General features: G+C 41.3%; 1 protein-coding gene across 1 annotated transcript in view; it reads right to left on the minus strand.

Moving 5' to 3' along the window:
* The window catches only part of EYA2 (EYA transcriptional coactivator and phosphatase 2), a 62519-nt gene that overhangs the window by 18502 nt on the left and 29387 nt on the right, over positions 1 to 14630 (minus strand). The window contains exons 7-8 of the mRNA XM_009887956.1: positions 14436 to 14563; positions 13850 to 13933 (exon numbers count right to left, since the gene is read on the minus strand). Of these exons, the coding sequence (XP_009886258.1) occupies positions 13850 to 13933; positions 14436 to 14563 (212 nt within the window). The remainder of the gene's footprint in view (positions 1 to 13849; positions 13934 to 14435; positions 14564 to 14630) is intronic.

Genomic DNA, 14630 nt, shown 5'->3' on the forward strand with positions numbered 1-14630 from the left:
TGACGGTTTGCTCATTCTGCCTCTTCTTTGTATCAGCAGCCCCCTGCCTAGCCGGGTGTGGGTCTAACTTGGCCCTTCCCCACGAGAGTCCCAAACTGCTTCCTAAAAGGGAAGGACGTGATGCAGAAGCTCTGGCTGCCTGCAGCATTTTTAAAACACACTTTTTTAGCAATTAAGAGAATGTGAAAATGCACATGCCAGCAGCTTTAAAACAGCTTCTACACATTCTTAAGCACGTGTGAACTTTCTCACATCCAGATCCTGCTCCTACCAACGTCAGGGGCAAAACCTTAAGTAAATTCCCCTGGAGAAGGACTATACTACCTGCAGCTCTACTTTAGTGGTTCTAGCTGATTCGTTTTAGAAAACTAATGTTTTTCCCTGCCCCTTGCTATCCAGCCAAGACACCACAACTTCCTGTGAGAGGGCTGTCACTTCATTTCCTCGCCAAGTCAGCAAGCGCAAGCTCAAATCAGCCCAACCTGATGGGGCTTGGCCACAGAAGCCACCCACAGAGAATCCTGCATGGCAGAAGTGACTGCCGCTTTTGGCTGGGCATTTCCCTTTCTTCTGGCTTGGAGGGCTATGTTAACAGCCGACTGCACGTGCACAGCAGATCTACTTGGTCCTCCAAGGTGTCTCTTGGATGGGCGATGGCAGCCGCAGGGCTCCTACCGCTCTTGGCTTACTGCTTGGAAGCTGCTCAGTGGGCACTGGATTCAGCCTCTGCAGATCTGCTACTCTGAAACACAATGAAGCAACCTGCTGTACCCAGCCAGGTGCACTGCAACATTAAATGAGTCTCAATCGTTTTTGCATGTTTCTTATGCCTAAAGTCAACCACTCCTCCCACCTCAAACAACTGACCTTGTTCCTAAACCCACAGCATACACACTGATGCAAACAAGGTCATCAGCAGTACATTTTCTTATTCATTAAATACTTCAAAAACACAAGCAAAAAATAGTCTGTGGTTAATTTGATAAACACTCATAGCTCAAAATCATTGTGCTTGTTCAAACTAAATAGCAACAGACAACTTAGGGGGAAAAAAAAAAAAAAGAGCATTCCCATAACAGGCTTTTATTTATAATTCATCTTCATTAGGACAGAGATCTCTCATCTTTATGTTTATGTGGGTGGTTTTCCTCCACTAAAGTTACAAGCCTTGCTAAACCAGGGCAGATTTATATGTAGTCTTTGCTCTAATTTTCTGCAGATTTCTGTGGAGTCATGTTATTGTATGACAGGACAGAAATGAATTAGTTGAGGAGCTCTAACAAGGAGCACAATGTTTGGAGGATGAGTACATTTCAATCAACCTTTGTGGCAGATGCTGTTGACATGGATGGTGTATTACACACTAACCTAATTATTACGCATTCTTGGTGTAGTTCTCTTTAATTAGAGCAGAATGGCTGTGGTTTCAGCCATGTGTGTGACTCACAAGCATTGTGCCCAATCTAAAGAAAAGCTCTTGTCACTCATGTTTAAACATGTTTGTAGCTGTCCCAGAAAGAAGGGCACTTTCTCCTCTGGGCAAAAAGTAAACTTCGACAGACTTGCCTTGAACATGTCTCTAATTTTTAAGCCCCAAACCTGCTCCCCTGACGAGGCACAGGGACACAGGGGTAATCAGGGCATCTGACTGTGGCCCCACGCAAACAGCTCTGAATCAAATTTTACTACCCAGGTGTAGTTACACGGGGGAACTGTTTTGAAGAAAATATGCTGCTAGGAAGAAATTATTTTGTAAAATAGTTTTTAATGAAGCAATTTATTTTTATACATTTCAAGGATCATTAGCTTTTAAAACTCTTTCAGGAAATCTCATTGGTTGATATCTGTCATTTATCCTCTAAGTTTTGTCTTTAGCTTTAGTGGTATTAATCACTAATGGGGAGTAGGAAACGTTTCCACAGTGTATGAAGTTACCTTCTCTTAAACTAAACAATATGGAAATTAAACTGTAGATGAGAGGAAAAAAAATCTTTCTCTTGAGATAGAGAATATGATGGAATGAAAATAAAACAGAAAAATGCACTTTACCACCCAGAGGGGAAGTCGTTTGGGGAAATGATTTGGCATCACTGCTTTCACAGTATGGACATTTCCTCTATAGCAAGGCATGCTTCCAAGTCTTAAAGAGGCTGATAAAGTTAAAAGGCAAATCAGCACTCCCAGTATGATATAGGTGTCTAGAGGCGCTAGGCCAGGGTTCCACTGGCAGTTATTTATTTGCATTACTGTAGCATCTAGAAGCACTAGTCCCAGACTTGAACCCCATTATGCTAGAGGTTGTATCCACACAGAGGAAAGACACAGTTGCTGCAGCTTTCAATTCAAGTATGAAAAAACAGGAGAATCAGACTGACAGGAAAGCACCAAAATGAGATAGAGGTAAATCAATCAACGTGTTGTCCAAATTCTCTATACAGTGTGTAAATAATCTGAAAGAGAATTAGGAAATTTATCTGAAGATTTTGATGGAGAGCTCCTCCTAAGCATAGAAATCCTGTACCACTAAAGGATATCTCTGTGCTGCAGGGGATGCCTCGGTGGACAGCTAATGCCTATGTTAGAGTAGTGTAAGTTTAGCAAAGTTAGGGGAGGTTGCTGCCTTCACGCTGATGATCCCTGCTAACTTGTCCTTCCATAGCAAAAGCGCACCCTGGAGCCCTGAGAACACGCTTCCTGGGTAACAGATCTAGCCCATGTTTTCTGATGCATATGAAGCCCAAGGAAGAACGGACCACAGAGAGCCTGAAATCAAATCTCCAGGAACCACTTTTTACAGTGAAAACAGATTAATCTAAAAACTCAACCCTGAGTGCTTGTTTAGTAACTTTAGAAGAGCAAGGTCCTACCCCTCTGCTAATCTACGAGTCATGCTTTCACAAACAAGGACAATGAGAGGCAGGGATAGAAAACAGGTAATAAACCCCTTTTGTAAATAAAACCTCCAGCACCACAGTGTATCCCTACATGCCTCATCTCTGCCACGCACCACTGCTGGACCTTCCTTCAGGGTTGAAATTAAAGAGCACTACAAATTACTTTTGGTGCTTCCCTCTGGTTCTTGGACACGAGAGACAAGGCACTCCTGACCCGCCAACACACAGCTTTAACAGTCTTCTTCCCATCAGCTGGGGGAAATAAGCACCAAGGCAGCAGTGGTCATTTTGAAGTATTCATTCTCAAAGAAAGAGCTTGATATTCCCTCTCCTCAATACACCCTTCACTCCTACTTTTAACGAGCAGAGGGAGTAGTTTCACAGCTGCTCAGTGCACATCTTAAGGGAACTGAGAGGTAAAATACCCCCATTCCCTACTACTCCTTCATAAACAATAAAGGATCAAAATATACAGAGCGTAAGATAAGCCCTTTTTAACATTTTGGATCAAAAATGCTTGCCCTAAAGAGCATCCTTGGACATGTGCTTCTGATGCTTCTGCCACAGCTGTGACTTTCAGCTGGACTGATGTGCTATTGCCTACTGCTGGCTATGGACACACCTTGTGAGTAACATGATTTCCACTGTAAGCGAGGCACTGCCAACTCTCCGCTCCGTATCTGCTTGTTTTGGGGTAATTTTGCTGCCTGTTCAGCAGATAGTCCTACTAGAGAAAACCATGGGCAACAGAAGACTGTGGAACATGCTGCAGAGGAAGATAAAAGTGTCCATTCACCATGGGCAACGTTTTCTTTCATATCCCAACGGCATGAGCTGACACATTTTCTCTGAATGTTGCTTTTATGTTGGCTAGTTGCATGCACTGTTCCTAATCCTTCAACTAGTTCTGTACATTTGAAATTAATTGCATTGTAAAATTACAATTTGAGTTCAATTATGTCCTCCAAGCTAATAACACCTTGCCTAAATTTAATGTCTGTTTCTGTTTTCATTCTATCCCCTCATTTTGAGTGGTAGGATGACAGAAGACGGCTTGTTGAACAGCCTTCAGTCTTTGCTTAAGGATGATTTCCACAAAATCTGGAGGTGAGCAAAGAACAAGTATTTCCCTATTACAGCAGTGGGTTGAAGTGGGAAGTTAGGTCTGCTCGTTCCACGTGAAACTCCAACTAGTCTGTATTTTAGCAAAGCAAAGGGAATGCAGAATGTGTAGGCAGACACAAATTAGCTTTAAGCTACTGAATGCGAGTACAAAGAACTGCAGGTTATATTGCAGCATGTGCTATATGTAGGTCCCTAGACCCTTATTTGGGACCTAACCTACACAGAAGCCTGCACTGCCCTATCTTCACTACAAAAGGCACTGGCATACCTACACAAAAGCTCATGTGCATTGCAGCCCCACTTCAAACTGCACCGTCAGCATCCTTCCAAATGTCTCCGTATTAAAACCTTTCTTACTATTGCTCTCCTGAAACACTGGGATTGATTTTTCATAAACTGCTTATACTTGCCCTAGAGTATGCATTAAAAAGACACGTATTTGTTAACACCTGCAGCTACTACTAATCCAGTTGGCTGGATGTCCACAGCGAGCTCTCCCCTCTTGTACACTGTCATTTTGAAAGGAAGAGAAAAGCAGACTTATCTCTGGCAATCTCTCAAGTGCAAGTCACTCTCGCCTCCGATCCTGGCTCCAAAGCCCATTCCAAGCCTCTGCCTTACAGGTACCCTGTTCAGACTTGCAGGCCATTAGCAAAGGGGCAAAGCTGGCTCCTTTGAGACGGATAACAAATCAGCTTGTTGTCTGACTCTGCGTCTATTCAGCAATGTGCCAATTAACCCGACATTCAAAATGTTGGGACAAAGTCATTCTGAGCGTGGATCTTGGATTCAGACCTGCCCCCCCAGCTTTAAAAAAAACAAAATAAAGCCCTAGTATTTAAAACTAATCAGTCTCTTTAAATCCCTGCCAAATACCTGTTTATGCCGTGAGCAAATAATTACTTTTCTACAAGGAAGAAAGTATTAATTAAGAGTATTCATCGGACTCCTATTCTATAGGGTTTATCTGCCACAGGTGTCAGCCAGAGGTGAGAGACGGATTAGTATACAATCAAGGGCTTTCTAAGTTAAATCTCCTCCTTGTGGTTAGCTGTTAATAATGAAGTTGTCACCAAAAGAAAGAATTTAATAGTTTTAATTGGGTTTAATTACTTGGAAACTCCTGGAAAATGGAGCAGCTTGGTTGTATAATAAATAATACTAATAGTAAAAAAGTGAAAATGAAAATGCCTGGACCACATGCTTGAAGAAAAAAGAGCCTGTGAGAATAATCATTCTTTGGTTGTAACATTTTATACCTTGATCAGAATTTGAGACATGAACAAGGCTTTCCCATAGCAATGGGAAATTAACCATGTGCGTCAGTTCTAGTTCAAGTAGGTCCGTGTCTTTTTGAGAAAGAGAACACATTTCGCTCTTTTACTACACTTAAGTAGCTTAGCTTGTAATTTTATCTTTTTAATAGACACAGGCTACAGCTAGATCTAGCTTCTCAGAGCTTTTCAAGTGAGAGAGTGGGTATTTGCCAGAAAAGTTGTTTTAAGTAACTAAAGTAGCTCAGGAACTGAAACCCAGTTTCAGAAGTGACTATATTTCAGACTTTTTTAAAAAGGATTGCCCTTTTTCAAATAGAATCACTCAGCTTTTCAGGCTCTAAACTTTTTTTCCCACAAAAATGAAGACATATTGTTTTACCTAAACATTGATGTATCCAGGTTTATTAGTCAGTCTACCTAATGTAAATGAAGAATCACAGAATCACAGAATCTTCAGAGTTGGAAAGGATCTCAAGAGATCATCTAGCCCAGCTCCCCTGCTAAAGCAGGACTGCCTACAGCACATCACTCAGGACTGCATCCAGGCGGGTCTTGAAAATCTCCAGAGAAGGAGAGTCCACCCCCTCCCTGGGCAGCCTGTGCCACTGCTCTGTCACCTGAACCATAAAGAAGTTTTTCCGTGTGTTGGAACGGAACTTCCTATGTTCCAACTTGCACCCATTGCCCCTCGTCCTGTCACTGGGAACCACCGAGAAGAGCCTGGCTCCATCCTCCTTCAACCCACCCTTTAGATACTTGTGTGCCATAATAAGGTCTCCCCTCAGCCTTCTTTTCTCCAGGCTAAAGAGTCCCAGCTCTCTCAGCCTTTCCTCATAAGGGGGATGCTCCAATCCCTCAATCATCTTAGTTGCCCTTCGCTGGACTCTCTCCAACAGTTCCCTGTCCCTCTTGAACTGGGGAGCCCAAAACTGGACACAGTATTCCAGTTGTGGCCTCACCTGTGCCGAGTAGAGGGTGAGAATGACCTCCCTTGACCTACTGGTCACACTCTTCCCTCTGCAGCCCAGGATTCCATTGGCCTTTTTGGCAGCAAGGGCACACTGCTGGCTCATTGACAATTTACTATCTACCAGGACCCCCAAATCCTTCTCCTCGCTTTTGTTGAACCTCATTAGGTCCTTGTCTGCCCAGCTCTCCAGCCTGTCCAGGTCACGCTGGATGGCAGCGCGGCCCTCTGGAGAGTCAGCCACCCCTCCCAGTTTGGTATCATCAGCGAACTTGCTGAGGATACACTCTGTACCCTCATTCAGGTCATTAATGAATATATTGAACAAAACTGGACCGAGTATTGACCCCTGGGGGACACCGCTGGTTCCAGGCCTCCAACTAGACTCTGTGCCGCTGATCACAACCCTCTGAGTTCTGTCACACAGCCAGCTCTCAATCCACCTCACTGTCACTTCATCTAGCCCACACTTCCTCAGCTTCCTAATGAGGATGTTATGGGAGACAGTGTCAAAAGCCTTGCTAAAGTCAAGGTAGATGACATCTACAGCTCTCCTCTCATCCAGCCAACCAGTTACAACATCATAGAAGGCCATCAAATTGGTCAAACATGATTTACCCTTGGTAAATCTGTGTTGACCACTTCCAATAACCTCCTGTTCCTCAATGTGTTTGGAGATGACATCCAGAATGAGTCGCTCCATTACCTTCCCAGGGACCGATGTGAGACTAACCGGTCTGTAGTTCCCTGGGTCCTCCTTCTTGCCTTTTTTGAAGATTGGAGTGATGTCTACAGTCATCACAGTGCGACCTTGTGAAAAGTCCATGCTAGATGGAAGCAAATATAATTTAATACCTTTTCTTCAGATACCTTTTCATATTCACCCTTACTATGACTTGAAAGGTACTTCCTAACTATTGCTTATTATTTACTGAAGGACTCTCTTTTTACTGGCATGTATCTGTTCAGAAATGGTTGCGCACTATACCTTGGAAGTTATTCCAATAAGCAAATGGGTGTGTCAGTCACTAAATCCTCACATTCAAGAGCACATGGAGGTTGAAAACGTTCTCCCCTCTCTAAATGAACTATGTTTAGGGACAAGCAGTAATTACTACATTAATTTATCCAGTGTCTGAACCCATGAGTTCTGAAATGGATTCCAGTCCTCTGGGAATACTGTACTAAATGTGGGTTAAAAGCTGGGCCATGATGCTTGAGAATAAATAGAAATTATTATTATTTAGTAATAGAAAAAAGTTCATGACCAAAAATCTACAAATCATTTCTTTTTACTATAGAGGGCATAAATGTCAAAAGAGGGAATGGAATTTAAACCAAATATGTCTTCATTTCCTTCGCCTCCTCATAGGAAAATCACTGTATTTCTATATGTAAGCCCTTGATAGCTCTGTGAAAAATACAAAACTCCTGGAAAGCTTGCTGGAAACACATCATGGTGTGTAATCCTCAGCACAACCACGTGTTTTGCACATGCAACTTCCTAACACAAGTTATGTGCCTTTAGTTTTTTTAAACTATTTTTCCCTTCAATTCAAGTCAAAATTCAGTGATACTGGAAAGCAGGTTCCCTTTACTCGTGCTTGTTTGACAATCCAGCATTGTTTCTGATATATATTTTATGTCAAAAATAATCCTTTAATACTTCCAAATGCCACACGTGCACTTTGCTTAGAAAACCCTCTGCTCACCTAAGCTCTAGTACAAGAGGTTACATCTACACGAGCTCAGAGCATCTCCCATGCCCACCATCTAAGCTGTTGTGGATCTGGTTTTGCTGTTTCTGCTGCTGCTTCTCATCAACCAGTACAGATGATAAACACAGATGTTTGCTCCCGAAATACACATTTGAAATAATCAAACGGCTGGAATTATTTACTCCCTTCTCTCCAATAATGAACTAATAATTGATATAGCAGCATGTCTAAAGTAACAGACTTTTTTATTACCTGCAGTGATTGAATGCTTTTTTAATTTAACTTAAAAAGGCATTAAATACAAGGTTTAGCCTCCAGTGGGTAAAAAAATCTCCAACTTCCTCAGAAAATCCTTTCCAAATTGTATTCATCTTGACTTAATCCATGCTCTACTGAGTGAATTAGGCTCTATTTGTTTTGAAAATCTATTTTATGGAGTTCCAAGGACTGTGTTTTCCTTAGGAAGGGCTTATTCTCCCTTTCTGACCAGGGTGCCTGCTAGCAGCCCTCAGCATAGGCCTCTGCAGGTTTTTAACGTCCCAAGGTGCCCCACACATATGACTAACAAAATGTAAATAAACACAGCTGAGCCAGTAAGAAATTGGAAGGTTTTCTCATTAAAGAAATAAAATAAACAGATGTCCTTAAGCACTTTGGCTCATGTTTGTCAAAGGAATGGAAAACTCTCAGATGTTTGAACAGCAGTAGTGATATAAGGCTGTATCTCAAGCGAGAGAAGAAAAAAAGCGACGCCGTGGCACTTAGAATTAACTAATAGTTCTCAAGGGAGGGTGCTTTTGATTTGAACCTTAGCAACTTCTACAAATAGTTTTTAACAGCCGAGCAATAAAATGGGGTTTTATTCCTTCTCAGTTTGTAAAGTAGTAAAGGACAGATTCGGCCATTAGAAGCATGAATCACCATCCGATTTGATTAAATCCCTATGGTGTTTCAATCAGGTCCTGGCTTTAGGGTCCTGTGAGACAACAAAGCAGGGAAAAGCACAAGCTACTTGAAGCATTCAATGAAAGCCGGGGCAGGGGGTGGGAAATCAACCCTAGGGTTTTACAAGGATCTTGAGTAGAGCCTAGCAGGAACTTTTCAATGACTTTTTTTTAAATTGGAAATTATAATTCACTTAAAGGAAAACTTTTTGTGAGAACATATATATGCCAGTGAAACTTTTGAGGAGTAAAATTTCTTAGATCCACAACATCATTTCTGTTGAGAACAAGACAGTCCAGTTCACAGACAGCCAACATACAACAGCTATGACACTTGCTTGAAATGTTGGATAAATCTCATGTTGCCACTTCTGAAATGTAAAAGCAGTAAAAAAAAATGCCTATCATAGAAAAACAGCCTCTCCATCAATCAAGCCTCTACATTAATCAAAGCAAACTGCAAGTCCCCACTGAAAGCAGCCAGAGCGGCCACGCCAGTCAAAGTGACCACATAGTCCACGCTCACAGGGACGCAGTAATACAGGCAATCTAAACACCTTTCAGTTAAGGTGAACTAGAATCTAGAACATGACTTTGCATGACGCGGATTTAAAACTGGGACATAATGGGCTCTACTATTTTTTGCAGTATGTTTTTCTTAATTCGAGCCAATTCAAGATGCTGAACAATCTCAGAAATTGCTATGCATCTTACAGGGAATTTTATAGATTGTAACTCCCAGGTGCCAGCAGACATTGTCAAAGTACTGATAAAAGATCCAATACAGTTCAAGAATTTAGACTGTCCTATGTATTCAGTTCTCGAAGTCAGTGCTGGAATAAAATCCCTTCCATTTCGTTCCACGATTTCAGAGTAACTTGCACGTAAAGATGAATTTTAACTCCAGATTTTACTTTACTCACAATTCATTTTGATACTAAAATCCCAAGGACAGTACCAACACAGAACAAGAATATACATTCTAGGAACAATACAAAATACTGAGAAAAGGTATTAGCTTCACCCAGTGCCCCGTTTTTTCTTGCTACTAGTCCTTTGAAAAGCGTGAGAATGAGTCTGCAATATAATACTTAAAATTTCTCAGACTGAAGGAGATGCAGATTTTTTTTTAATGCTTCGACAATACACATTATTGAACAAGCTTCAAAATATCTCAGTCAGGGAAAGGGGAATAGACTCATGATTTTTTTTGGCATGGGAGTGCTTACAATCTCTTTTTATTGTGTCTGAATTAATACCACCAAAAGAGTCTTTCTGTATTGTGCCCAGCTGCTTCAAACAAATGGCAAAAGCTCCTTGACTTTTACCTAACTCATGTGAAACCCCAGCAGCACTGTTACGGATTTTGACGTGTTTTTCCCATTATGTTTAGTCAGTGATTTGGTGGGCAGATCTCTGCAGACATAGTAAAGACTGCAGCCATCTTCCTGTTCAATGGGAGCTCTATTATACATGCCTGAAGGGATGAAAAGGGCTGGGTGGACAGTACATTAAGCTGTAATGATGGTCTACATCTGTTGTGGTATCTAGGCACATGGTAAATATTCTGCACCCTTACAGTGATCAGAAGCCTGCAGAACAGGTTTCTAAACCCTCCTGAACATTATATCCAGGGTTAACTGGCTGTGGAACTCTTTTTTTTTTTTTTTTTCCTTTTCTTTTCTTTGTCAGAGGGCCTCCTGCTGAGAAACGAAAGGGTGGAGAGATTTCCTCGGGTTTGACAGCTTTGCTACCCTGATCACTTAGACTGTGATTCCATATGTTTGTGCAGGTATGCATCCATTCAACCACGGGCAAGAAAGCAAAAGGAGATGTGAATTTGCAGGCCGCTCTGACTGCCACTATAAAGGTTATACGGCAGTGACCGTATGGGAAAGACATTAAGACCAAATGTCTGATGACTGTGTAATACATGGAATAGAGCAAAGAGTTTGGGAAGAAGGGATAAAAAAGGAGCTACCTAGGCTGAGCTATTCATTCATGCTTCAAACTTGAGTCAATTTTGTGTTTTAACTTCTATTAATGCTGTCAGCAAATTATTTTCTAAACACCTGAGATGAACTGTCCATGCTCCAAGGAGCTCATATCTATGCCAGGGACCATAGAGGTTTCCCTCAGACACCAAACAAACAGAATTTTCACACGAAATCAGGTCAGAAAACATACACTGAGCATTAATGATTAATGATATGACTACAACTGATAATCTTTTCTGTGAATCCTTCCCCCTCTTTTTTTCTTTCTTTTTCTGGAAAATCAGATTTTTTTTGGACAGTTCCATATAGGTGCCATCATCAAGGAAGGGACAACACACAGAACCATTTGAGATCTTGTAACTAAAGAACACAGGAGTTTAGACCCAAATCTCTGAAGCTATGGTTGATGTTCCTCCTCCCCTCTTCCCAGAAAAATCAACCCAGAAAGAGATGCTATTCTTCAGCTTGATCAACTTTATAGGCTAATTTTTGGAACAGCGGCACAGCAGGTCTACAAGTGCAACAGACAGGATGATACTGGGACATTAATGTTGGTCAGGGGAATGATCATATAAACTGACACCTTTTCTGGAGGAAGATATACAGAACCAAGACTTCCATGTGTGAGATTTAATTCAAAGCATGTGCATGTCTAATTACAGGCACATGAGTATTTTATGATCAATTATGGACAAAAATAAGAATTTTAGGCCTTAATACTTAATTTACTTTGAGATTAACACTTCCTACATTATTCAAGTAAGAGATTTTGAAACTCTGTTAACCTCTGGCTCACTGCTTTACTTGTACTTGATCATTCAGCTCACTTAAACATTTTTGAATTGTGTTACTGTTTAAGAGTTCCCAGGACAGCCTGCCTGAGTGCACTGTATTCCCCTCTTGGTTTAAGGTCTGCTCCAAAGCCCACCAAAGCTTCTGGTTGCCTTTGGATCAAGCCTTTAGCCTATAATACTTTTGTAAAACAACCATTTCCCTTATAGGAAAGCCCTGAGGAATTTCATACTGATGAAAAAGCGAAGAACTAAAAAAAAAATCCTTCTAGAGAAGTTTCTCAAGGAGCCCGTTGTAACTTAATAGAAAAGGTGATTCATTCATTCATTCAGAAAAAAAAATAATTCCTGTTTGTATCATTCTTTACATTTGTATAAAAAAACCAGCCAACAGAAGTTTGTAATTTTGTATCTTTAAAGGCTTCCAAAGCAGACAATCCCCTGAGTTTCCACTTTCCTGTTTTCCTTTCCCTCTGGTCCCTTTACAGGCTGCTGCTCATGGGTACCCTCTCTTAGCCTAACTGCTCTCCCAGACAACAGGAACAGCTGGGCCACTGGTGAGTGCTTTTGATAAACCCTTTCTGGCTCCACTCCCTGACCCCACTTCATCCCCACATGAGCTGCTCTAGAGATGGCAGCTTCTGCCTTTATGGCAGCCCATCAGCAAGAGCTCACAGGACCTGCAGTGGCAGGGCTTTCCACCTCCGCTAGCCCATCACACCCCTCGGCCCATCAACCTCTGCCTCCATGCAGCAGATCCCAACCCCACACCCTCTAAACTTGTGCAGGAGGCAGCAGACGAAGGCATCAAAGGTTTTATGCTAGGACAAAGTCAGCCCATTAAGGGAATTCTCCATATGCATACTGTAGCCCCTACCCAATGCTAAGCATGACCACATAGCAGATCTACGCAGCGTAAGTTTATGTTTCCTGATCCTGCCTAATTCTTTCTATTTTTTGCAGGCAGTAGGCTTGAGCTTACACATGTATACCTCAGACTGCCTCGTTCATTATGTTCCCTGGGAAAAGTAACCGCTTCAATTACCTTGTACAACATAGGTCTGAATAAATCCCTGCTTGGAAACACGTGCTTGGTTTTCAGAGGGTGCTGTTAGAAGTGTTAGCAGTGTTCCAAGTGCTGCAGTAGACTTCCACACCACAAACACCATTTTATGTCCTTTACAACTGTGCACATCTAACAGCGAACAATAAATCTATCTTACTAATTACACATTCAGCTTGTTATAACCATCGTAAAACAAGTACAGCTGGTAAAGCCATGAAATGATGTCAAATCATATTTCTGCTTTCTAGAGAAAAGCAGGGTTATTTTCCAGTCTCCTGATGAAGCTGACTGTTCAAAGCCATGTGTGGAAACAGCTGCCAACTAGGTCATCCACCTTTAATTAGGCAATGATATTGTCTTTTTTCCTACCCATTTAAAAGTGTTTGACATTCTGTAATTCAAAGTGACTTAAGTGTTTATCATAAAAAGCTGCCTTAGGAAGAAATTGAAGCACATGGCACTAAATCCAAGAGCCAGCGTTTTCTCCTTAGCAGCCAAGTTAAGTCTGTTCAGCCACAGAGAGAGTTACCTAAAAATGGAATTGCCTGCATTTCAAAGGGGATATCTAAAATATGGATAGCTAAAGATACAGTTCCAAAAACCCCTTAAAAATGTGAGCTTCAGCAGCCATGTGGGAAGAAGAGCCAGTATTCTTCATGGCAACCTACACTGACCAACACAAAATCTCTCTTAAAAAGTTCTCTGAGATTCGTAAGAAAACACCAGTCTAACAAAAAATGTGTTACCTCATTCAAGCTAGAGTTAATGCTGTCTGGCTGCTTGATAGGCTCTTTCTTGCAGGAGACAGACATTGAATAACATCCCAAAGTCCTATCTAGCAGCAGCTGAACAATACAAGCTTTTGAAAAACAAGGGGCTACTTGCAACATGAAAGGGAGGTAAATTAAATTTTCACATGTTAGAAGGAAATGCCACAGGACATATTTATACAAATGTGTCTGAATAAAACCGGCAGCATCTGTTTGAAAAGATGTCTCATTAGCTGCCCCCACAGTTCCCGAAGCAATTTGGCTGGACAAGCAGTTAATGCTAAAAAAATTAAATCTTACCTTCCCATATCTGGATGCAAAGGTTCCCGTGAGTAAGGAGTGAAAAATAATTATCGTCTCATCCAAATCCCACACAAACACACGCTGTGATGACAGACGGGGTGGAAAAAAGAAATACAGTTACATATTAAGCAATTGCAAGAATTTGTTCAGTCAGGAAATATGTCCTGTTGGACTAGAGCTTTTTAAGATCTCAAATCCATTTGGAGCACTGATTGTAGATGCTTTGTGAAAGCAGGCAAAATGAAACATCAGGAATTTTGGAACTATGTGTGTGCTAGTCATCCTGAGACTCTGCTCTCCTAACAACCACAGAAATCCCCTGTTGCATGTCAAGTCAGGGGAACAAAACAGCAAACTTATAAAAAGCCCAAAGGAAAAAAATGCACATATGAAGAATAGTTTGAGATGCTGAAAATATAGAAATTAAGCAATTATTTTGACTACCCACGTCTGTAAGCTCCAGTTATATTACTGCTTTTATTCTGGCTCTTACAACTCACTAGTCTGATAGTGGGATTTACTAATAGATGCAACTGTTTTTCTTTGCTGGATTTACTAAAGGAATATAAATTAAAGTTATTACCTCAATCTCACTGTCAGCAGTAGGGGAAGGATCGTTGCTTCTTTTTGAGCGGGCTCGTACCTTGCCATCTGACCCTCTGTGATGTCTGTCTGTTTCTATATCTTTTGCTGGTGTTGTTGAATATTCCCCTAATATGAAAAACAAATTCCATTGTAAACTTAAATTTTGCACTTTATCATTGTAATTAAAGTATGA

Source organism: Charadrius vociferus, unplaced genomic scaffold (assembly GCF_000708025.1).
Source record: "Charadrius vociferus isolate BGI_N301 unplaced genomic scaffold, ASM70802v2 scaffold280, whole genome shotgun sequence".
In the NCBI taxonomy this organism is placed as follows: Eukaryota; Metazoa; Chordata; class Aves; order Charadriiformes; family Charadriidae; genus Charadrius; species Charadrius vociferus.